The 25,456-nt window shown below is 35.8% G+C and overlaps 1 protein-coding gene across 1 annotated transcript; it reads right to left on the bottom strand.

Moving 5' to 3' along the window:
* Positions 1 to 207: 207 nt before the first annotated feature.
* SEMA4D (semaphorin 4D) lies at positions 208 to 25,073 on the bottom strand. The gene is made up of 14 exons (XM_015823013.1): positions 24,916 to 25,073; positions 22,196 to 22,341; positions 21,448 to 21,510; positions 19,627 to 19,725; positions 16,805 to 16,898; positions 16,026 to 16,139; positions 15,168 to 15,319; positions 12,902 to 13,077; positions 12,661 to 12,817; positions 10,653 to 10,875; positions 9,046 to 9,161; positions 6,350 to 6,522; positions 4,130 to 4,173; positions 208 to 2,568 (listed from the first exon to the last, which is right to left on the bottom strand). The coding sequence occupies exons 1-14, from the start codon at positions 25,061 to 25,063 to the stop codon at positions 1,649 to 1,651; spliced, it is 2,625 nt and encodes an 874-aa protein (XP_015678499.1). The 5' UTR covers positions 25,064 to 25,073; the 3' UTR covers positions 208 to 1,648.
* Between the last annotated feature and the right edge of the window lie 383 nt (positions 25,074 to 25,456).

Below are 25,456 nucleotides of genomic sequence, written 5' to 3'. Positions count from 1 at the left end.
AGTCTGCAAGAAATACTTCACATGCCAAAGGAATAATGTGCATAGGAAAGAAAAAGAAGAAAAAATAGAAAACAGAAATATAAAGGAAAGTCATGTGGATTCTGTCTTCATTCCTTTGTGTGTCCACCAAACAAGGAACCAAACATTTGTGGATTTTATTGTGATAAAATTAATCTCAAATAATAAAGATGGAATGCAATTAATTTCAATATTTATTCCATAATCTTTTCACATATACATAGCTAAGATAGAAAAATAAAAGCAAAATGAATCATACAAAATATAGAACTATTCACAGCAATACCATCTAAGAGAGGTTGGGGAGTTAACAAAAAAAAAAAACCTTGGGAACAACTTTGCCTACTGAGCAAGGAGATTTCTTGCTATTCCTAACCTCCCTGTTTCTTGTAACACAAAGGAGAGACACAGAGACAGCAAAATACAAGTATTAAAACTGTACATCACAAAAGAATTTTACATACAAATAGTGCCACTGTGAACCACATTTAATGTATTTTAATCCATGAAGAGATAAAACAGTTTGGGGGCAGTTTTGGTTTGTCTGTCTTGTTTCTTCACTTGCTTTTTTCAAATGATGGAAGATGTGACAAAAGTGTGAAAACATTTGGCAAAGTTGACAACGGGTGGTGTAATCTGATTACTTTCCAACTGTGAAAAAGATTGAAAAATAAGTAGTCTCTATCACCTCTTCAGGGACATCCATCCAATGTTTGTCAAAGTCTGCATTGTAAACACACAAGGCTCTCAGAATGTGTGCAGTTTGGTGACAGTGCCTCCCCATCATCCACTTTAAAAAAATCCCAAAATGTAGTTAGTGTGGCAGTGTCTAATACCTTTTTTTAAAAAAACTCTTTCTAAGCTACATTTCCCCATAATCCAAAATTGAGCACTTATAGTGATTACCATAGTAGTATCTCTAAAAATAATAAAACAAAATCATTTAACCAAAACGTATCCCTGAGAACCTTATGCAAATCTATCCAGACCTGTCCCAATATACAGCATATTCTACAAAAGGTACACAAACTGTTTGAGAAAACTTAAATGCTTCTTTCGTCAACTATAGTTAACAGACAAAATACAATGACGGCAGTACATTAAGCATTATAAATCACTAAATGCAAAGAAATGTCCAAAACTGGACAAAAAGCCTATAATTTACCAATCTGATAAACTAAATATTATTTCCAATTTGGAATTAAACTGAAATTAGATTTTTTTAACAGCAGTTAAATATATGCAAGCTGTAGCTACTTAAATCCTTTTTGGCATGGATCTGCAAAAAGAGTTAATTTTACTTTCTATGAAAACAGGAAATAAAGTAGTATGTGCAAATGTTAAATCAACCTCAAGGGGAAAAAAAGTTTGAAATTTACAACTGGCCATTTAAAATAAAAATTCAACGAACAGATGAGAAAAATAAATGTGGAACAAAATGTTTTTTAGAACACAGCAGATGGTTCTTTGTTCAATCCAGGTGTGAAATGACAAAAGTATCACACATAGAACTAACAACATATAGATAGCCCTTTGCGGCCCAGTTATCACATTTAAAATGCAGTGTATTTAAAAAAAAAACAATTTAGAACAATCAAACTTTCATCAGAAAAACTGGGACCTGTTGCCTTTAATCAGCTTCAGCATCTGAGTCAGCAAATTTCAGTTCACACTTAACATCAAAAGGTTTGTCCTTGACATCTTTGTAAGATTGCGAATGGTCCTCATCATGCTGAATGTGGCCATTTCCATAGTCTGCTTCGGTTTCATAGCCTGTGTCATGTGATGGCTTTGGATGTTCTCCACTTTGGGTCAGGAGACTGCCTGGCTCCACCAAGGTCTCTTTCACACTTTGCTCACAATCAGAAAAATCCGCCTTGGGCTTCTTCTTCCCAAGTAACATAGCAGAGCGGAACTTCAGACACTGGTCTGGTAAATATCCTTTGTAACAATTGTAGACAAACAGACTCAAGAACAGCACAAAAAAGAACAAAAAGAGAAACATCAAAAGGGAACTATCATTCGATTTTAGAAACATGGTCTTTTCAGGGACCTCAAGAAGTGATTTGGAGCGTTCAATATTGGAGGCAGTGCTCATTAACATTGGGACAAGAGGATTTGTTTCTATCCTGGTTGTTGTGACTGGTACAACTGGTGTAGTTGGAATGTGAAGAGCTATCCCTTCAGTAGGAAAAGAAGCCATTCTGGATGTCCCTTTGTTACCTTCTGTTTGTGGAATAGGCTGCTTTGGGCTCAGAGTGGTATGCTGGATTTTTTTCAGTTCCAAAATATGCTTAGCCAACACTTGTGAAAATTTTCGATTCTTCACTTTTTCCTCTGACAGGCATTGATAAACACCACTGTCACCCTCAGACAAATTGAAGATGAGCAATGCTTTCTCCAGAAGACGGTACTTAGGACTTTCCACCTTTAGCACATCATCCTTGAATTTCCAAACCACCTGTGCCAGTTTGGATTTCTTTGAACATTTTAACTCTGCAGTGCTCCCATGCCCGAAAGTGTGCTGCAGAGAATGCTCTCTGACTTTATCTGAAATAGCAAAATAAATGTGAAACCACATCAGAAATGACTTTTTGAAGAGAAGAGGAGACCAATTCAGCCATGTTGGAACATCAAATGCTCATAATGTGAGTGCAGGTAGCTTATCACATCACACCTATGGCAGTATCCAACTGGCATCCTTCTGTTGACAGGAAGCATCAGTCAGGGTAATACAATGGGGCCCTTCAAATACTAGGCGTAGTTTGGAAGATGGCACAAGGCCTGCAGACTTATATGGTATCACTGAAAAAAATCATTCTTTATCCTGTTAATGAATGCCTCCGTCAGAAGACTTCACAATGGATATGACCATTAGTAGTGTGATACAAGATACAGTTACAATATAAATTATAACCAAGTTCAACTAAACAAATATGTGTAGAACTTCTCTGCTGCTATATTTGGAAGTGGAAGGAAGCACAGGAAAAAAGGTATGAATGATCCTATCAGATCAGAGGGGGGGAAAAAAGTCTAACAAATTTAAGTTGTACAATGAGCATATCACAGTAACAAACATGGTACACAGGCTTAGCCTAAAAACAAACAAACAAACAGCAAATACAACAACAAATATAACACAAACTTGGAAAGATAAACTATCGCAAAAGAATTATAATCTTTGAAACTGAACCTTGTGTTTAAATACCCTTGTATAGAAAAACCTGTAGCTTAAAACAGTTAATGCTTTTAAAACAACTCTTATGATTCTTGGTACTTTTGATAGATTAGTAAATATGAAATCTAAACCAGGAACAGCATCACTGGATAGACAGGCTTTCAGTGTTCAGAGCACAGCCTAATTAAGGAACGTTCGTTATTTTAAAAGCCAGATAATATGCCAAAAATTACTTTTATCAACTCTGACCACAAAACAGGCTTAATATGCATGTACTGGAGTTGATAAGATTTTGAAAAAAGTCTGCATTGCAAAAAATGATTTGGAGGTTTGATCAGAATTTGGAAGTAGATTACAGCTACAACAGTACCATGTAACAATAATTATCATCCCTAGACATAGAACATTTGTTTTGGAAGGCAAGATCGCTCAAGTAATTTTATTTTGTCAGTTTGGAAAGTCTTGCTCAGTGGACGAGGGACAAGAATCTAAAACCTAAAAAAACCCTCTTAATTAGGGTAACTAAATAAGAACACTGAAGCCATACTAGATGAAAAGTCTACTGTATGCATTGAGCCATATGTAGACAGATTCACATAAAGCCTTTGTGTAAGGCTATTGTTTGGTATTTCTCAGAGTTTCCCTTTATAAGACCCCATGACTTCATGTGCGGCCTATTCCTGGTTTGTGCAATTGGGCAATTCCATAATGGACTTGGCTGTGAATCCAGAGATGATCAGTCCCATTTCTTCAAGATTTTTAAGGATAGTTACAGAATAAAAAATGGAACATGTTAAAAATATAAGCAACGGGATAACAACCTATATATTATATGCAAATAGAAAATATTGCCTGTAGTAATCATAAATGAATACAGGTATCAAACATTTATTCTGTGTTATTGTTCAATTATTTATGAAAACCAAAGCTTACCTGAGCAAGAGGAGGCATCTCCAGTTATATTCTGAATCCAATCCCTAAAAACAACATATAGTATGAGATAAAATAAATTGTCATATTCCATATTTATAGCCCTACTACAAAATCATCAGAACTTTTTAAAGTTACACAAATGCACTACTAATTATAGCTAATAATATTCAAATAAATATTGAGGTAGGGTAGAAGCATGTTTGCAGAGGGTTATGCTGCTTTTTGATAAACAGCTGATCCCTGCACTAACAAATTCATGAAGTTATCATGCTACTGGTAACTTGTCTGTTATGGTGATAGTGACATAAGTAACTGAATGAGTTACTCATTATGATTTATCAGTGAAGGAAAATGTTGTGCTCTGCTTACTATTTTCAATCGCTAGCCTTTGGTTTTCTTAGCATTCCTGCCAAAAGTCTGTTGTCACTTAATCCTGGGATCTATTATCCACCTTCACAGAAAGGGGAGATCTGTAGGCTGCTTTCCAACACATGGAAGAGTCTCCATGCACCAGTGTGACATTAAGCTCAGAAAAGCAAACAGGAAAAGATATAACATTTGAAGCCAATGTGAGTATGTGTCTGTGTACAATCCTTTGATTTGTCAATCTGGTTTGAAATAATTCTTCTCAGCAAATCAGGACAATCCATAATAAACAAAAAATAATATCCCTTTTCGGGGAGGGGAGGGGAGCAAATGACCAAGGCAAAATAAGACAGGAGTGTCTAGGATAGACAAAATGGCTGATATCTTGCCATTTTTATAACTTCCTTGTTCTCCATTTACACTAGGCACAAATAGGTGATTCCGATTTAAAGTAAGAAACTGTTTTTTCCTCCTAAAAATATTGTAAACAATAATTATGTAGATAATATGCCTTACAGTACTGCGATGAAATGCAAATAAATATGAAAGTTCCACTTGGTTTGGAAAGAACAGTAAGGCAGGTTAGTGTAGTCTGTAATTGAAAAGTTGGGAGACTGATCTAAGAGATGTGTTCTGATTCATGCAATTTGTTCTCTTATAGCCTAACTTCTGCTTTTGCATAAAAATAAATATGTAAAAGGGCCAGAACACAACAGTCAAAGCTGGGATGACAAAATAATTACAGTATTTAGACAGAAACAATCCTAGTTTCTTTTTTCTTGCCTTCTCCCTTCTTCTCTGATACAATTAAAAGTTGTATTTTTCATTTAAGATAGTTTGCCAAATCATCCAATTCTGGCACTCTGATTAATCTGAAATAGGGTTTATTCAAAAGCATGGTTTATGAAGCTGTCTGATTTCCATAAAATATAGTTTAATTTAATCACATATTAGAATTTAGATATGATATTAAAACATTACTAAAATCAGAAAGTGAGTATTTCCAATGTATTGTACACAGAAAGACAAACAAATGCACCCAGGGGAGCATAACTGGAATTGTGTCTAAACCACGAGTGCCTGGGCTGCACTGAGTGAAGAAGAATTGTCTTGGGCCACATACAAAATATATAATTTTATATAAGTTTGTATAAATAACAAATGTCCTTTGTTATTTTGTGGGTCCTGTCCAGAACTGCCTGCAGCCTGAGGACTACAGGTTGGACACACCCAAGGTAAACTAATCATGACCTGATTTCACAAAGCAAAATATTCAAGATATTTTTTACTTTGCATTTTACATATTCTGCATTATATTTGATAGAGTTTGGTTTAGAATTAAGTTCTGTTAAGTTGCATATATTTTATGAAAATCACAATATCCCTATGAATCTTCAGTTCATATTATTTGTTCTAGTTCTACAAACAAGTTAAAGTTGCAGTTTATATTATAGTTCTTTAATTATGAGTAAGATCCACTGAGGTCAGCTGGACCTAGTTCTTATAAGTAAACATACACAAAACTATTAAGTGTTCTGATCCCACTGTTCACTGAAAAGTTGTTGAGTTTTTTCTTTTCTAAAGTGTTTTTCAGAGATCTTTTCTCTTTCATCCCATCCCTACTATTTTTCAGATTTCACTAACTATCCATATGCTTAAAGTTCTTTTGCCAGAGGAAGTAGAAGGAATTAGAACAAGAAATAAAAAAGATAGGACTCTCAAGGATGTTGCATTTTGTGCAACATGCATGCTTGGAACTGCTCATTGAATGACATTTTCTTTATTAGTTGATCCACATAAATACATTTGATCTACATTGCAATATATAATGTAGATGCATCTCAGTACTTTTACCTGTTATTCTCACTTTCTTTGAAGATATCAGTACAAACGGATTTATGGGAATTCCAACCACAGTATGGATCTCTTGCCAGGACACAGTCCACACAAGTACTATACTTCTCACAAAATGCAACAGGTGACTGGACTACTCCTGTATTGGATCCTGCATAGAGGTATTGCTTTCCCTGCAGAAAATACAAAGGCAGTTGATAGAAGAGGGCATATTTCCCTTCCCACCTCCAGCAAGAAGGAAGCTTCATAAAAGATTGAGCTATAGTATTTCTCAAAAGAAAAAGTGTGTGGTGTAAGCCAAGGTATACAACTATTGTTAAAACTAACAATATTGGGCTATTATGGGGTTCAACTATTGAATACAACTTCTAACTTCCAATGTGTACTGCCAAGGAGCTTCATTTAATTCAGTGGTTCTCAACCTGTGGGTCGGGACCCCATTTGGGGTCGATCGACCATTTCATGGGGGTCACCAAGCAAGGCTGTCCGCCATTTTTTTTGTCCGCCATTTTCCCCCTTTTCCAGCGGGTGCCTTACCTCCCTTGGGCTGGGCCAGCTGGTGGTCGGCCTGCTCCATCTCTGCTGCTTGCCAGCTACGCCTCAGCCGGCGCAGGGGGCGGAACCACGCATGCGCGGCGCTCCCAGGCAGGGAAAGTCCTCGACTTACGACTGGTTGGGTAGTCCTCGACTTACGACCGGTTTAGTCCTCGACTTACGACCGGTTTAGTCCTCGACTTACGACCGGTTGGGGTCGCGGCATTAAAAAGGTTGAGAACCACTGATTTAATATAATAAATTGTGCATTTTTTTTACTGTAAATGGGAGAAGCAATAGAAGAACCAAACATCTATGGTGTCTTCTGGACAGTGTTAAGACAACTATAGACCTTACTATATATTCCTACAGCTGTTGATGCTGCAACATTCTTTTCTCCATTAAAGAGATGATTGGGACTTTAATATAAGCTCCCAGCCCTAATCTTTTTAAAAGAGATAGTTTATCATTGTTTTATGATATGTATCACTTGGTTTAAAAGCAGGAGATAGATAAAACAATGGGAATGAGCTTGTAACATATTCTGCAGGCAGGACTCATCCATAATGCCATCATATTTTTCTGAGTTATGAATGCAGTTGGTGAATGGTGGTCACAGATGGGGACCAATTTTTTTTTTTTTTGTGCCGAGTAACCTCTGGGAAGTCTAACACACTTTCACTCTTAAGCCCACTTCCCAATCAACTTGCTGCTTAAATTCAGTAGCAAATTTGTCACATTAAGGTAGCTTGATTTCAAAGATTTGGAAGTAAGGATGGAAATGGGAGGGTCTGTCTGTTCTCATTGCTAGCATTATTTTTGAAAAACAAAATAAGAAAAATTCACATTGCTTAAATTTGCCACTGAAGATGTCAAGTGGTTTATTCAATGAAGTATGATAAATTGTGGCTCAGTACTATGTGGGGACACAGGAAGCTGAATGTGTCAGATTATTTGTTATTTGTCCATCTTGCTCAGTAAATCTGCACCCTCTGACATTAGTTCTCCAGACAGAAGATAAGACTTTTCACTCCTCATGCAAATATAGGCTTATCTCTCTGAATGATTACATCCCTTCCTGCCTATAGTCCCAAATCCAAAAGCTATACAGTAATCCTCAATTTAGGACTGCAACTGGGAAGGGATGCAGTTGTAAAGCATGACATGTGTAACTACACTGCTTAGCAACTGCAATCCTGCATTCACTGTTGCCATCATTAAGTGACACTTCCTGCTGCTTCCCAACAACAAAATCAATGGGGGAAGCCAACAGGAAGTTGCAAGTGCCAGGTGGATTACAAGTAGGCTGGCAGGTGGGTTATGTGGCTGTTGCTGGGTGGGAAAGGGTGAGGAAGTGGCAGAGGAGGTGTGGCGCGAGCACAGCTACTGCTGCATGGGAGAGGATGTGTGAGTGGTAGAGTAGGTGAGGCACAAGGATAGCAAGTGCTACTGGGTGGGAGAAAATGCATGTGTGGCTGGGAAGGTATGGTATGGGTGCAACAATGCTCAGGAAAGGTGCATGAGAGTATGCAAGTGGCTGGTGATGCATGGCACTAGCACAGAGGGGCGGGGGAAGGGTGCATGTGTGAGGGAGATTAACCAAAATAATTTGGTGTCCTTCCCTATCAGCTTTCCCTCTGGCTTTGCTTGTAGGAAGATGGCAGGGAAGATCACAAATTATGATCACATAATTATGAGATGCTGCAAGCATCATAGTGTGAGCCAGTTGCCAAGCACCCAGATTGCAATCACATGACCCTGAAAGAGCTGGGATGGCTGGAATATCAAAGTGGTTGAAACCACCACTTGTTCGAAACCACCACTCACTGTAACTTTGGTCACTGAACAAGTGCTTGTTAACTGAAGACTGTCTGTAGTCTCCGAAAGGCTGCATGAATACAAATAATTACAACTGGATGCTTCCAGATTAAAAGTGAGCATATCAACGGTCTATTTGGGTTTTTGAGTCTTGTACATATTTAGAGCTACCCACCACCTAGGGATCAGCATCAGTCTTGCAGTTTAACAGACAATCGAGTTCCCAGCCATCATCTCTGAATTCAGCAGCTGATTTTTCCCCATCTTTACATATTGCAAGCTTTGATTCTCCCAGGCCTCGTCTTTTTTTTTTTTCTGGATTACTACAATTTTCTTTACCTTACCTTTTTCGAAGAAAGCAAGAGAGTCTGAATAGAATCAAAATTTGGGAAGAGCTGAACTTCTTCAATAATATGCATTCCATTTTCATAGCTGATTGCTTTGTGAAGAGCACCTTGATCTGAAATGAAAGAAAGCAATCTTTTTGGTACCCGTGTAAAAATAAGCACCCTTTGGAGTCTACAGATTCCTTCTTCATAAGAGGTATCAAAACCTTTCAGCTTTCTTTGCTTTTTCAATATTTTACATATTGCTTTTTACTATATAACTGCCTACTTCAGCAGTCTCACCTCTGATCTAATTTTTGCTTCATCTTTTATCTCTATTCTGTTGATTTTAGTTTTAGGTAAACTGCAGTGATTTATGTATGCAGCTCTTGAAAAGTAGAATTACATAACATACCCCACCTCAACCAAATAAACATGCAATATATATACAGGTAGCCCTTGACATATCACTACAACTGAGCCAAACATTTCTGTTGCTAAGTGAGACAATTGTTAAATGACTTTTGTCCCATTTTATGACCTTTTTTGCCACAGTTGTTAAATGAATCACTGCAGTTGTTAAGTTAGTAACATGGTTAAGTGAATCTGGGTTCAACATTGACTTTGCTTGTGAGAAGATCACAAATTGATCACATGACCTTGGGACACTGCAACCGTCATAAATATCAGTTGCCAACCCTCTGAATTTTGATCACATGACCATGGGGAATGATGCAATGGTAATAAGTGTGAAAAACGTTCATTAATCACTTTTTTCAGTACCGTTGTAATTTTGAATGGTCATTAAACAAACTGTTGTAAGTTAGGGATTATCTGTAGTATCAGCAGCTACTGCGTTTCCCAGAAACACTCAGAGAAAGATAAAATTTTATCCAGTGATAGAAAGCTGACAATGATGCAACCAGGATATTTTGTAATAATTCCCAGATTGAAAAGATAATCTGTCTTTTACTTAATTGCTGAATTTCAGTTAAGCACTTCAAAGACACAAAGGAGAACTCCTGAAGATGTATACAGGTAGTCCTTGACTTACGGCCACAATGGAGACTGGACTTTAAGTCTCAAGTTGTTGGGGTCATAAGTCAAGGCACCACCTGAAAGGACTTGATTTTACAGCCATTTTTACAACGATTGAAAGTGAGTAATCATGGTCATTAAGCAAGTCACATGGTCACTAAGAGAACCATGTGTTTATTAATCGAATCCAGCACACCCAATGGGCATTTTTGCTATTTTCTATTGGAAAATGGCAAAAAAGTCATACATTGTGGTCACACGGATATGGAATACTGCAATCAATTGAAAAATTAAGCTGGTTGCCAGGTGTCTGAAATGTGATCACATGACTAGGAGCGTAGTTGTAATTTCAAGGACTGAGTTGTAAGTAATTTTTTTAAAAAACCATAGCAACTTTTAATGGTCATTAAACAAGTAAGTCATAAGAGGACTATGCAAAGAAGCACTTTTAATTAATTCTGGGCCCACTTTTCTCCCACTTTCAGTACCCTGAAATTCACAACACAACACTGGATTGATCTATTCAACTTCACTGAAAAGCTACCTCATCTCAATACGATGTGGTCTTAAAACCATGGAAAACTCACCTGTACTGAGAAACATGACATCATATAACGTGCCATTCAATGCACGAACTTGGTCCACCACAATCTGGGTATACTTCACATCACGCTTGATCAATCTGGGTCTGTCTCCTATTGGAGTCACAGAATCATCCATCAAAGGATGGTCTTTGACAAACTGTAACGTTTTGTCAGGTAAGTTGAGTGTACTCTTGAAATTTTCTGCTTTGGCCTCCTTGTTTATACACTGTTCCATGAAAAATAAACGAAATAGACACACAATATGATTAATGAACACTTAAAAAGGAATAATACAGGTAGGTCCTCATTTAGTGATTGTTCAAAGTTACAACGTCACTGAAAAAAGTGACTTATGACCGCTTTTCAGTTACAACCTTTGCAGCATCCCCATAATCATGTGATCAAAATTCAGTTGCTTGGCAATTGGTTCATATTTATGACCGTTGCTGTGTCCTAAGATCAAGTGATCCCCTTTTGTGACATTCTGACAAGCAACGTCAATCGGGAAACCAGATTCACTTATCAACTGCAGTGATTCACTTAACAACTGTGGCAATAAATGTCTTAAAATAGGGCAAAACTCACTTAACAACTGTCTCACTTAACAACAGAAATTTTGGCCTCCATTGTGGTTGTACATCAAGGACTACCTGTATAAGCTTTAAAATAAAGTCTCTGTTTCAAACATTATCTAGCTGTATGAAGTAATTTCTGTATTTTTTCAAGAGGTAAAACTCAAGACTTTTCTAAGCTGGATGAAATTAACCTCAACAATGGGGAAATCTTCTCATAAGCCTTTTAATTCTTTTAAAAGATATTCTTTGGAAATGAAATAGCACATTAGGAATCTTGAAGTTATTATAGCAATAGCATTTAAACTTATATACTGCCCCACGGTGCTATACAGCACTCTCTGGATGGTTTACAAATATCAGCACGTTGCCCCCAATAATCTGGGTCATGTTACCAACCTCAGAAAGATGGAAGGCTAAGTCAACCTTAAGTTCATCAGGATTGAACTACAGACTGTGCACAGATTTTGCTTGCAATATTGCATCCTAACCACTATGCCACCATGGTCAACAATAAAAATGGAATCTATCATGCTTTTAATGGTTTGCACTGTTTTCTTTTGTAATGTATGCCACAAAGAGTTACATCATCTGAGTTGGACAGTTATATAAATGTTCTAAACAAATCAAATAGATAATAAGCATTTTTCTTCCTCAATTTTTTTCACCAAAATTATTTTCCATATATGGCTAGTTATTAACATCAGACAAGCAAACCTAAAAATATACATTATAATAATCTTAAACTAGCTAAATTGAGGGATCCTTGTGCTTTGTGAGCTTGGTTGTTTTCTTATAGACCAGGGGTGTCAAACTGCCGGCCTGCGGGCCGGTTGCATCATATGGAGGCCGCCCCTATCCCAGTGACATGACGTGGCGAGTTTGACACCCGTGTTGTACACATTTCATTACCCAAACTAGGGAACATCATCAATGCTAGGTTGAAAACAACCAAGCTCAATGAGCACTAAGGACCCCTCATTTCAACCCTGAGCTACAATATTCTTCTTTATTGGTACTAGCTAAATTTTCCTTAATTAAGCCAAATGGCCAAAAGGATATCCCTATCAATTAAGACTAACCTAATAGATGTTTAGAACCATCAGTGAGATTCCAGTGTTAAGACCAAGACTATGGTTCTCTTAAAATCCTCCCCTGTGGTCTTCAAAGATCCAATTTAGCACTTATCAATGATGTTATTCCAGCTGTTTAAATAAAGAATGAAATTGCAGCAGTCCGTTTGGTTTTTATCCACCTTGTCAAGAGGTGTAATGAATAACTCACTCAGACTGGTGCTACTATTGTTTGGGGATTATCACTATTAAAACTAAACGCCATCACAAGTGCATCTAACATTGAATAAAAACTGTCCTTACAATTGTTTTTTAGAAATCAAGATGAGGGAACAGTAACCAGTTTATAGGTTATCCAGAACTTACTGCTCCAGGCCGTGGCTTAGGAATCTCTCCATTGTATCGCAACCATTTTGTATGGGATTGTTCAACTGTGGTGCTTTGCATGTACTTTCCTTTGGCAAAAACATCTTCCACTGTAGAAATATTGTAGGCACACACTGCTGAGAGACCTACATTATTCCTTTAAAAAAAAAAGGAAATGTATTCAACTTTTTATACTCCTATGGTAACAAATGGGGCTCTAAAACAAAAAGCTATTACTTACAACTGAGGAGTAAAAACCCCATAAATCACTGGTTCTTTTAAATTTGAAGTCTTTAGAATAAAAATATCGTTGACAACGTTGAAAAATAAATTTTTCTCTGGGACTGAACAAAACAACCGAGCCTTGAGGTAGGTAGTCCATTTTTTTTGTAAAGTTCGATGTCCTCCTTGGTCGCCCTTGGGGGAAAAAAAAGTATTTTCATTGTCTAAGAACATTTTTTTTTATAATAGTTTTGCACTTTTACAGCATGAGTAGATACAAAATATGAAATTCTGCCAGGCCACTTTTACATTTTAAAGCACACTGAGGAAAGGTTCCAACCTTAAAATATCCATATCCAAACTTAACTAGAAATGTTCTGATCACAAAATGGACATTTCAGCTACAATATGGAGGTCTAAATGGTCTGTTTGGAAGTTAAAACAATTCTGGAGCATGTCTTCGCCAAACTTTCAGCGTGATATTAATAATCAGAATGGCAGATTTCAGAACTGAAATGTTTTGACTTCAGAACATATTGTATACACACACACACCACCACCACAATAAAACTTTTCAAATAAATGAGTAAGACCCTGTAGGCAGTCTCTGCTTTCACATCATTATATATTAATAAAGGCCACTCAGGGTCTCTATAATGTTAATGGTTTGAGGGCTACTGTGATAAATACAGCTTTTCCCCACACCACAAACAACTTTGGCATTAGGAAGAATTGTATCTTCTCCCTGTGAAACTAAACTGGGGAGCAGTTGAAAATGTTTCTGTTTCCCTCTGCCTTTGTGGCACAGGAAGAATTGTAGTCCTGCACTGCTAAGTAACAGGAAGCTTCAACCTCCAAATAATGAATTTTAAGTCAGAGCTTCTAAAGGAGAAATGTGTAACCCTGAAAGAACTAAAATTTAAAACATCCCTGGTCTCCAGCCTTTGCTGTGACTGCACTTTTTCAAAAAGTAGACATCTTTTCCTAAGTACCACCAGCAATGCAGAAAGGTATGCTTATTTTTGTGCATGTATGTGTGTGCCTTCAATTTATTATTGGCTCCTGACAACTGCTTCTACTAGTCCCTGCAGTTTTCTTGGCAAGATTTCAAAAGTAGTTTGCCATTACCTCCTTCCTAGGGCTGAGAAAGAGCAACTGGTAAAAGGTCACCAGCTTTTCTGCCTAAAACAGGGCTAGAATTCATAGTCTCTCAGATTCAAGCTTGCTCTCATATTTCCCTACCCCCTTCCATATAATTCCATGTAAAAAAAATGGGAATCCAGATCATATATTAGTTGTGCTACCACTTCAAAGTAATGACAAGCTGTCATTGGGTAAAGAACCATCATTGCCACACCAAAGTGCATTTGGTAAAACTGCTGGGATTTCACAAATCTTGCAGGCTTCATCAGCTTGTATTGCTTAATTACATGTTGCAAGTTAAAAGCAGAGCCTAATATTTTACAAACTCCCGCACCCTTCCACCCACAATAAAAGTACAAGGCGACAAAGCATTAAATGTTCTTGGGGGGGTGGGGAATCACATTGTTTCATGGTAAATAGATCCCCAATAAAAGGAACTTTTTTTTACTGCACTCACATAGAGTGGTTATCAGCAATTTTCTCTTGGCACAGAAGGACACATTCCAGTCAAACAAGTTTGATGTCTTGATGCCAAGTGGTCCCTATTTCCCAATTCCCTCAGGCTGACAATGACCGATAAGCATATATATAAGGAGAGAAATGTGTGATAGCATCATAAAAATCCTTGGTTTTTCAGGATACCACACTAAGCCTTTGGTCTTTTTTTTCTCCCATTTTTCACAGACATTTAGCAATTTTAGTGAGCAATTCTGTTACCTCAGCAAAAAAACTCATCAATAATTATCAGTTGCTGAAAGTAATGTTTCCTTCCCATGGAGAACTATATAAGATGCCTATTATAGCCTTCAAGATGATGATGAACAATGTCTTGAAATCCCTCACTTTAGGCTATGCTGGCTGAGACTGCCAGGAGTTAACAACATTTGGCAAGCCATGAAAATTATGGCTGTCTACAAACAGTCCAATTTAATGTTATAGTGCTCTGTTGGAAGCACAGCAGATCTAATTTAAAGAATGGCAAGTTTGGCTCCTAAGCAGAAAGGACAAATAAACTAACACTGTTGCCCTTGGGGATAGACTGGAAAGAAAAGGCATGTCTGGACTGACAAAACAAATTCTTGTTTCAACTGTTCCTTCCTCCATCCCAGAAAGAAATAGAAAATGTTTTTACTATGACCCACCTTACAAACTCTAGCTATCCTTGGAATCATCAGTTTGTTAAGGAATTCATATTCCACTGATACCTCGGTGAAAAAGAAGTACACTTTGTCGTCATCTTCATCAGGGCTTTCTGGATCAGCTCTTATCACATCAGCAAAAATAAAACTTGGTTCTATATAAAGGAAATATAAACAAAATTGACTACCATTTTAATTATTCTTCTGTGGCCCCCATTTCTGTAATGGTTCATTGGATACTTTTTATTATTTCCATGTTTCAAAAACCTAACAGGAAAAGCTTTGAGACACCACAAACTCTCGCCATGGATTAAATTCAGAGATCCAGATTTACATATGCATGATTGAATTATTGATTCCAATCTAAATTCCTTGTTTCTCAAAATAAGTTGCAAATACATACATAGCTCCCAAAACATGATGCCTGTTTTGATAAAACAGCATTGGATGCAACCCAATGGAATATTCTATGGGGCAGTGAGTTGCAAAAACAGTATGTAAATAACAAGTTGAGCAGGTTACTTTTCTTGCTGTTTGCAGGTTGAAAGGTTGAAAGGTCAGTCATAATCAAAGGCAAATTGCCTAAATCAAAACCAGCGTTTAGCTAAAGAGTCTAAATATTGAAATCATAATTGGAATTTTGGCATCTCTTTCAAACATAGATGGAAAATTCAGGAAAAAAAGGTTATTTTCTGCAGCTATAGGTTTGAAAGAAAGTTTTTTTTTAAGAAAAAAAATAGGAAAACATCTACATGAGATAAAATTTGATAGTTTGTTGAAGAACATTTTAGTGTAGATTTTTTTGATTCAGGGCCATTTTTTGTATTTATCTAGGATCAAACCCCCTCTAAATTTCCTCACCATTAAGCCAAGGAATTGCATATTCTGTCCTTAGTGGATTTTGCAGTGAGTTCCTAGAAATAATAGGTTCACTTCCTAAAAAATTGTAAGATGTTGCAGAGTAAAGATCCCCATCTGTAGAACAACAACAAAACAGAATAAAAATAAATGTATTTCGCTTGAAACATTATATCACATGCTAAAATACTATTTTGCTTTAGCATCCTGATTAAAATTGTACAAAGCTTAAACTGCTTTCTTCCTACCCGTCAAATCCCTAAATACCATTTCTCTATTTTTTTAAAAATATATTTATTTTGTATTGCTTTTAAAATAATGATAGAGAAATGGAAGAAACTCACAAAAGATAAAAAATACATGCATTGTTAAAGAAAAGGGGAAAAAATTAACAAAAGAAAAATAAAACAGTGCAATCTTTTAAATGTAAATAGTTACAATTCTATATGTAGTTATTTAATGCAAATATTATTCCACTACATATTTATTTCTAATGTATCTCTTTTCTATTCTTATAAAACTTTGCATTTGTTGTTGAGTTCTTTGATGTACAAGTAGAAGACTTTAAAAAATCTTCTCTCTCATGAAGAGACAGAGATTTTAAAAAATTATGAGGAAAGCAAAATTTAATAACAATTATTTGTGCCAATTACCTTTTTTAAATCAGAAAAATTCAGTTCTAAAAAAATAGCTTGAAAGAAACTTGAGTACTACTGCTAAACAAACATGTATATCTTCTTGATTTTGTTTAAAGAATAACATTGTTGAAATTGTATACTTACCAACCATGACTGATGTATAACTTTGTGCAGGATCAAATGGGCATCTTCCTTTACCATCTTCATTTCTCCCCATAAGCTTAAATGTTGCCAGATTCTACAAAACAGTTTAATTTTTGTTATTTTCTATAACAAATATAACATTTCATTTTTGGGTCAGACACTGCCCAAAAGTATGCTCTCATGATTATTCAATTTATTTTTATTCCTGCTAAAGGCAATTCAAAGTGGCAAACAACAAAAACAAAATAAATAAATATAGTTACCCTAACCTCTATGTGTTTCTGGTTTGAGTACGTTAGTAAAAACTTTAGTAGACGACTTTATAAGTATTGACAAAGTTGAGTAAGGTCTGAAGTCAGATAATAGAGTACCACTTATAGGGTTCTGAATTAAATTTATTGTTTACTCTATAATAGAATCTACGATGTTATTATACCAAAGAAGGGGTACGATGCATCTCAACATAAAAGAAATAAATTTAAAATTATTAAGAAAATCAACTTTTGATATCTTAAATAAGCCATTTTTAAAATTACAGAATAGCTGTAATTATTTTAATGAAACTAAAAGGCCTGTACTTAAAAAAGGAACAAAATCCAGAACTGTTTAATTTTAGCAGGTTGTACATATTTACACTGTATGAAATCATTGAATCTTATCAACCCTGTTATATTAATGAACAAATGAACCAAAATCAAAATTATGAGTGTGCTCTGAATGATAAAAAGCAGAGGCGTAGCGTGGGGGGTGCAGGGGTGGCCGGCCGCACCGGGCGCAACATCTTGGGGGGCGCGCTCGCCCTCGCAGCTCTCTGCCCCTGCCTGGCTCACTCACTCTCTCTGCAATGCTGGCTGTGCGAATCCGATCCGAGCCGCCGGGTCGCCGACGCCGCCCACTGTGGAGGGGGGGGGTGCCTTGCCCCGGGTGCTGACAACCCACGCTACGCCACTGATAAAAAGTATTTGCTTTTGAAATAAATTAGCACTGTTACTTTCCATTACATATACAGGAATATGTGTAAGGAGACTGTTTCAAACAAACCACAAGGCTCAGGTCAGTTGTCTGGCAAAGACCTGGAATTGAATGAATCTCTGCCCCTTCTTCATTCACATTCTATCTTTTCCCTATATAGGAAGGGCAGAATGGGACAACTTGCCACAGCTAACTCACCGTGGCCAATTTGCCGAGACCAACTTGCCGTGGCCAGCTCACCATGGGACAACTCGCTATGGGAGAATTCAACAATTCAGTTTAATTATTTAAAATAATTAAAAGAATATTTTATTTTTTGTCATTCACATTTCATTTTCTCCCTTCTTTGGCTTCCTTTCTTTAATAATTCTATTCCACTGTTTCTTCGATATTAGTGCAACTCTTGTCCTGCGGTGAGTTTTCCCGCAGTGAGTTGACCATGGCAAGTTGTCCCGCAGCAAGTTGGCTGTGGCGAGTTGGCCACAGCGAGTTGTCGTAGAAAGGGAATGCTGCTGCAAACCGCCTATGCTCTGTTAATGTTTTTCTGCACTGTATGGAATTCTGGACACATAAAAGTATAAAGAAACTCCACTGGCTCTAGACAATATTTGCTGTAAAAAGTTGCCCTCTATTTGTGGATGGTGATCAAACAGAGGATCACCTCTATTTGAGAATGCTCATGTCTGCCCTGTTTTCACAATGTGTAAGAATCTATAATTATCTGCAATCAACGAAGAAGGGTTGAGTCTTCATTTAGAAGCGAAATGAAGGAAAGGTTGCAGTTAGAATAAAATTAAGAGTGACAAGAGAGGATGTGAGCAAAAATTCAGGAAAGAGTAATATGGACAACTGAAGTATGCAATAGAAATAAAGTTGATATGTTATGAAGATTATTGATTATATTCATTCATGTCTCAGGTAGACATATGCAAAACTCTTTTGCCTAAATATGTAGGAAGCCTTTTATTACCGTAACTTTGTTTCCATCCAAATCAGAAAATTAAGTAGCATTTTGAAACAAATACAGTTTATAACTATTTTGACCTCCTGTTTTGTTCTGAAGAAAATATTTAGAGACCTGGATTAAATGTGAAGCATACTGAGTTTGACTATACATATGAGGGAAAAAGAGGTATGCAAATTCAATTTTCAATATGCCAAGAAATTATTATTCTAACTCTTAAAGATAGATGGATAAAATTATTATAAAAATTAAGAGACAAAAGAGTGAAAGTGAAAAAAAGCCAGAATGTCAATACGTGATTCAGAATGTTAAAGAATGCTTCTAATAATAAAGAAATCCATTAAAGCAACAAAACTGCAGCAGTGTAATTTAGAAATGGGAACTATGTAGCTTTAAAAAGTTGGCATTGTTTTTGAAGTGTTGTTAAATAAAGAAGTTCACAAGAAGAAAAGTTCACAAGAATTTTGTCCTTGGGAACAAAACAAGATCCAAATAAATGATATATAGAATAACAACAACAACAATAGAGTTGGAAGGGACCTTGGAGATCTTCTAGTCCAACCTCCTGCTCAGGCAGGAAACCCTATAGCATTTCAGACAAATGGTTGTCCACTCTCTTCTTAAAAACTTTCAGTTTTGGAGCATTCACAACTTCTGGAGGCAGGTTGTTTCACTGATTAATTGTTCTAACTGTCAGAAAATTTCTCCTTAGTTCTAGGTTGCTTCTCTGATTAGTTTCCATCCATTGCTTTTTGTTCTGCCTTATATCATACATTTTCTAAGAAATTTTAAATGAACTCCAATCATGCAACATGGGGTTTTGCTCTTTTCACTACTGAACACAATTTTCCAGTTGTTCCTAAATAAACTGTATTCCCACACTTACCAGATGATCACAGATAGGCTGAAATGCATTTGTTCCACACACATAGAGCAAAGTATCATTCAAATATTGTAAGACACGAACATAGTTAAGGCACTCTGTCTGTAAAAAAAAATTGACAGGAGAGAAAATAAAGAAGGCAATCAATCAAAAAATATATATCAAAATTAGTAACACAAATGGCTTTAACTTGTGCACACAGGTAAGTTTCATCTCAACCATCCTGAGCATCCTGGTGCTATTACAACTGGTTACTAAAAGGATTAGTAACTCTATTACCTCTTTTCCCTCTTGCTATCCACCTTTTCTTTTGTGCACTAACTTTTTAGACTATAAGTCTAAAGGCACAAATGCTCTTCTTTTTATTATTCTGTCGCTCTGAGAGCTTTTTCGGATGAAAGAGAGTACAGATTATGTTGCTAGGAAAAATAAAACAGCTAAACTACTGTATTAGTAACAAACTGCTGCTAGGAAATACAGTTATTTAGATGCTAGATCACTGAGCCTGTAACCAATTCAATAAACAATGTTCTAAAGAATTTTGTAATAGATTATTAGGATTTTATAAAATCAATAATTGGGGCAAATAGCCAATATTAAATATAAGATGCTAGATCATTGAGCCTGTAATCAATTCAATAAAAATGTTCTCCTAAAGAATTTTGTAATAGACTATTAGAATTTTGTAAAGTTGGCAAAAATACAATAAAAAGGGAAGAAAATTTGTTTCATCAGTAACTGGGGCAAATAGCCAATATTAAATATAAGTTTAAAAAGGTTAACCATGGGTTAAAATAATAGCCAATCAAACGTAGTGGTTAAAAAAAAATAATCCTTCAATATATTAGCTCATGTCCATTCCTGTTAGTAATCAAACTGCCTACCTTGTTTGCTACCATATAAAATTAGGAAATGTGCTATACACTACCCAAATAAGAAAACCTTTCTACCTCAAGTCACTGTGATCCGAGTGTAATTCTCCATATTTGTGGGGTGGAGCTCACATACATGATTTTCAATTTCTTGGCACTCATCCTGAGGCTAGTTATGCTGCCTGATATGCTACCTAGCACAGGAGGATCTAAGCCAAATTGGTTTTTTTCTGATATCCTACGTCTATATATACACTGCATGAACCTACCAAAGAGATTGCATGTGAAAAATGATTATTGGATCCTCCTTTAATTTTGAGGCTATTTCCTCAGACATCCATACACTCAACAGCCTCACAGCACGGAGCTGGGAACATTCATTTCAACAAAAGTGAAGGAAGGAAAGAGAGATGCCAATTGATGGATTCCACATTTGTGCTGTTAATCAAAAACTGATGTTAACAGCAAAGGAGAGAATTTTATCATCCTAGTAGGGGGAAAAAAACACTCCCATTTGGTTCCAAAGCAGCAAATGTAAAGAAGATGCAAACCAAATGCCTGACTTTTTTTCAATAGGTTAGCAATCCTTCAACACTAGTGTTTCCAAAGTGTTGCAACAAAAAACTAAGCCTGTATATATACTGGAAGGTGAAGACAACAGATGGAAGCAGTAGCTAGTTTAGGGAGTGGCTGTCCCAGTTTAATACTGCTTCTACCACATTTAAAGAAAAGTAAAAACACACAGGAGTATGCTTTCTTAGAAGTACTTTGTGGTTAAAAAAAATCAACTACTGTCATACATATGTACACAAATATGGAATGTTTAGCATTATGAGTTACCATGGAAAACTCACTCTACTACTTTTTTAGGACCACCTAAAATAAAATTTCTTCATACCAATGCTTTCTTCAAAGTCAAACAGATAGGTGACAAACAACAATATTTACTCACCTGTTTTGATTTGCCCTTTTCTGCACATTTCGTTTTCTTGTCTTCTGTTACCTTCCAAAACACCTGGGCGAAAACAGAAGAACAAATCCAAAGGTTTTCCTGATGCTATTGCTCACAGCAATTAATACTAAAGCCAGAAAATAGACAGTGTTCCAAGACAAACACAAATGAAAATTCAAGACTAAATAGGCACTGTCTTGACAAAAGACTTTCTCAAACATACCTGCCATTCTGGAGCTATGTCAATATAAACTAAGCTTAAGCAACAACAAAAAAAGGCAAAATTATTACATATTATGTATTCTATTCTATACTGAATGGATTTCTGCAGTGACTCATTATACCCTGAAGACTAAAAGGTCCTTCTCCATGCTTGAAGACATTTCCTACAGTGAATGGGCAATATAAGCAGCAGGAAAGCAATAATATAAAAGGCTACTGTGAATCAAAGACTCAGCAGCTGGAAAATAGATGACAAGTTCCACCCAATAAAACCATATAGATTTGAGGAGTTTTTAAGCTTTTCATATATCTATGTCAGAGTTAGCATGCTAGTAGAATTTCACCAGCAGTGTGCGTCTATTCAGAACATCTTTATAACCACAGAAATCTTAATATCGCTCTAAAATGGTACTAGGGGAGCAAATGCTATTAAATTCAGTGAGTCTTATCTCTGAGGAAGCATTTGTATGGCTGCATCATTGGTCAAGGGCAGAAAAATCTGAGAACCATAAAACTGCATACCTACCTCTTCCTTTTTTTCCACAATGTTGAATGAATTCAAAGCAAATATAACTTCTCTAGCCCCCACATACAAAGTATCTCTGTCTTCGTCTAGTAATAAGGTTGAGTAGTTAGATATTTCTGGCTCTTGAAAGTGTACCAGATGAACTTCTGTTAATAAACAATGATTTCAGAACAAATGTTAATTCAAAGCATAGCAATCTTAAGGCAAATATTAATCAAAACAAAGATCTGTTAGATTCTTCATTTTGAGTCATACAATGTTACATTAAAACAGCACAATTTACTAACTAGGATTTACGGAAACCTAAGAGGCAAAAAGTAACTCAAATATTTAACTGAAATTTGTAATTCAAAGTTATATGAAGAAATATGATGTTTGAGAATGGGGGTCTTCCTGAAAAGCAAGCATGAGAAAAATGAGGATTTGATACTGAAAAATGAACCAGAAATACTGGAGTACAAATATTAGCGTGCATATTAGGATTAATATAAAGGTCAAAAATCATTTGAGACAGACTTTAGAATGCTACTGGGACAAAGCAGTAATTGTTTCTTTAAAGCGTAACATATAACAATTATATGTATTTGTTCTCTGACCATACTTATTCTTCACAAGTCAAAAAGCAAATGTGAAGAGAATCAGATTTCATTCAAATGGTCCTTATTCAAGAGACCAGATCTTGTGACCTGCAGTGAAAGATTTCATATATCCAATTTTTTAGATTAGTTTTTGTCACTTTACAATAAGCAGAGAACAATCCTTTACTTAACCATATATTTTTTCAAGGACTTGTTATTCACAGGTTTATGATAAGTAGTTTCAATGCTGGAATAAAACCCCAATGGAGTAAAAAGGGCCACCTATATTAGATGGAAGATTAATCTAAATAAATAAAGTCTATTTATTTTATATAGTACAGCTATTCTTTTAAAGAAGTCTGATTTTTATTGGGGAGACAGATGCAAACATTTATCAGATTTAGTTTGCTTTAACCAATTTTCCTACTCTTTTATTAAAACTTCTTTACAAATAGTTTGAAGAATCAAGAACTTTAATTATCTGTCTTATTGTTGAAACTCTATTCATATTTTGTTGTTTCACTGTGTTCCTGAATAGCAATATGAACTGTATTCTGAAATAGGGGAAATGAAAAGTCATGTGTAACAATGAACTGCCTTTCAAGGTTGCCTCCGAAAAAACTGAATAACCAAAGGCAAAGATAAAATGGCAGCATATAATGTTGCTTTCTATACACTGTCACAGTTCCAAGTCTTGTTAGAACCTTCTGAATGGAACTTGCATTCCCATTGATTTCATTTTGGTTTTGTGCCAAGTTCTATGGATATATAAATACAATACTGCCTTGTTTCAGCACATTTAATTCTCCCTTCCATGATGAATGAAAGTATGGTTTAAAATAATTAAGGAAACCTCAAATTGTTCAAACTAGCTGTATTTTTTTAAAGAAAGCTATTTGTCAATTTGATTTGAAAGCAAAGATAAGCAATTTGAAAGAGCTATACAAAAAACTGATCCAACATATAGATTTAAGGGTATGTTAGTCCAAACCACAGAAACTTTATCTTGGATGTAATGAATTTCAAAGAAATAAAACCTGCATAAGCATTTCAAGATATACTGAGAGGGAGACTCAGGGGCAGATAAGTACAGCTGGACACCACAAATATGGTGCTGACAACCATGGAACTTAATGAGGCCACCCAGGTACCGTGTATTGAAAGGAAGAGCAAAGGGCTGAAAATGTATCTCTGAGGGACTACAAGAGATTGCTGAAACAGCTTTCCTTGCAGAAATATTGAATAAGCAATTAAACAAGTAATAAGAATGCCAGCTGAGGACTAGGTTACAGAACCCTTCAGCTTACAGTACATGGTCTTTTGAATAGCAACTATTTGAGAGCAACTGTTTGGCAATGGACGTAATGTACAAAATGTGTCATTCTTTGTATTCTATTTGAGAACTGCAGTGGGTAGAATAATCTATAGTTCTGGTTTTTCTTTTCCTTTAGAATGGCTTATGAAGCCAACCTTTGAAGTGGACAACTTAATAATGAAATATTTCCCTATGAACCAGATAATGGATTGGACTATCATCATCGCTCAAATGAATATCCACCAATTGGGTTACGTTTATCTATCAAAATAACTGATCACTTGAAAATTTCTCCTTAACCAATACAGTAACCAATGTTTACTATATTCATATTGAATTTCTGGGAAGAAAATAAGAATGAAATTCCAGGTCTTATTAAGTAGAAAATATTTGCATTTAACTCTTACCATTACATTAATGGAACTCATCATGCTTTATATCTGTTTGCTTTTACACGTACATTACTTCTCTCTTTAGTGAAAACAATTATATGAAATAAGCTCTAAATAGTGAGTTCAGGAATGAAACATTGGTCACTAAGCTACTTCCCAGCCAAGTTTGCATTCTTTCCTGAATGAACATTATTTCTAGTAGTGTCTTATCACAAAGAGAATTAAATAAGGTACACAAATGACCTAAATTAAATTCCCACTTATTTATGTAAATGTCACATTAAAACAGTTTAATGTCATCCATTCAATGTATTACACAGTACTTGCAAATTTACCTAGTGTTTTTATTTCCATAAATTGTAAAGGTAGGCAAGCAGCATGATTAGAATGCATTAAATTTATGTATCATTATCATTACCTGAAACTATTTCTTACCTTTATGTTCCCAGGTAATTCGGGGTACTGGACCTAATGCCGCTGACATTCCAAGATATAAACTCATGATCCCATATAGAACAAGAGCCATGTCAAAGATTTTTGTTCTACAATTGTAGATAAGTAACTGCAGCAGCAAAATGTTCATTTGGCAAAAAAAAAAATGCCTTTTAACTTAGAAAGCTTGTGCAAATATAGAAATCCAATTAAATATGCTGTTGATTTCTTGCAAATGTCTATTATTGGATCACTTCTTCCAACAAACATATATTTGCCACAATGGTGAACAGAAGAAGCTTCCAGAATGAGCCTCAGTAATTCTTCTGCTTCTTAAGCACATGCTTCTGATTAGTTGGACTAGAATATAAAACTGCAGAAAGAAAAGAAAAGGAAGGAATGAAGTGGGCAAAGGTTTTCACAAATGATTTCCAAACTACTCCATTCTTTGTAGTATAGCAGAAGATTGTGATCTTACAAAAGGAAAGACTAGTTCATTTTCAAAAACACTCAGAGGAGAAATTGACAGTAACATTTTCCATGT

Source organism: Protobothrops mucrosquamatus, unplaced genomic scaffold (assembly GCF_001527695.2).
Source record: "Protobothrops mucrosquamatus isolate PMUCROS unplaced genomic scaffold, P.Mucros_1.0 scaffold1740, whole genome shotgun sequence".
Classification (NCBI taxonomy): Eukaryota; Metazoa; Chordata; class Lepidosauria; order Squamata; family Viperidae; genus Protobothrops; species Protobothrops mucrosquamatus.
The sequence above is the reverse complement of the archived record's forward strand: the minus strand, read 5'-3'. Positions and strand labels throughout refer to the sequence as shown.

Excerpts from the sequence above, each read along its gene's own strand:
- SEMA4D (XM_015823013.1), bottom strand. The coding sequence starts at position 25,063 with ATGAACATTTTGCTGCTGCAGTTACTTATCTACAATTGTAGAACAAAA. Across the intron at positions 16,899-19,626 it reads AGCCTATCTGTGATCATCTG|AATCTGGCAACATTTAAGCT; the intron begins GTAAGTGTGGGA and ends ACTGTTTTGTAG. Across the intron at positions 16,140-16,804 it reads TTATACATCAGTCATGGTTG|ATGGGGATCTTTACTCTGCA; the intron begins GTAAGTATACAA and ends GTTGTTCTACAG.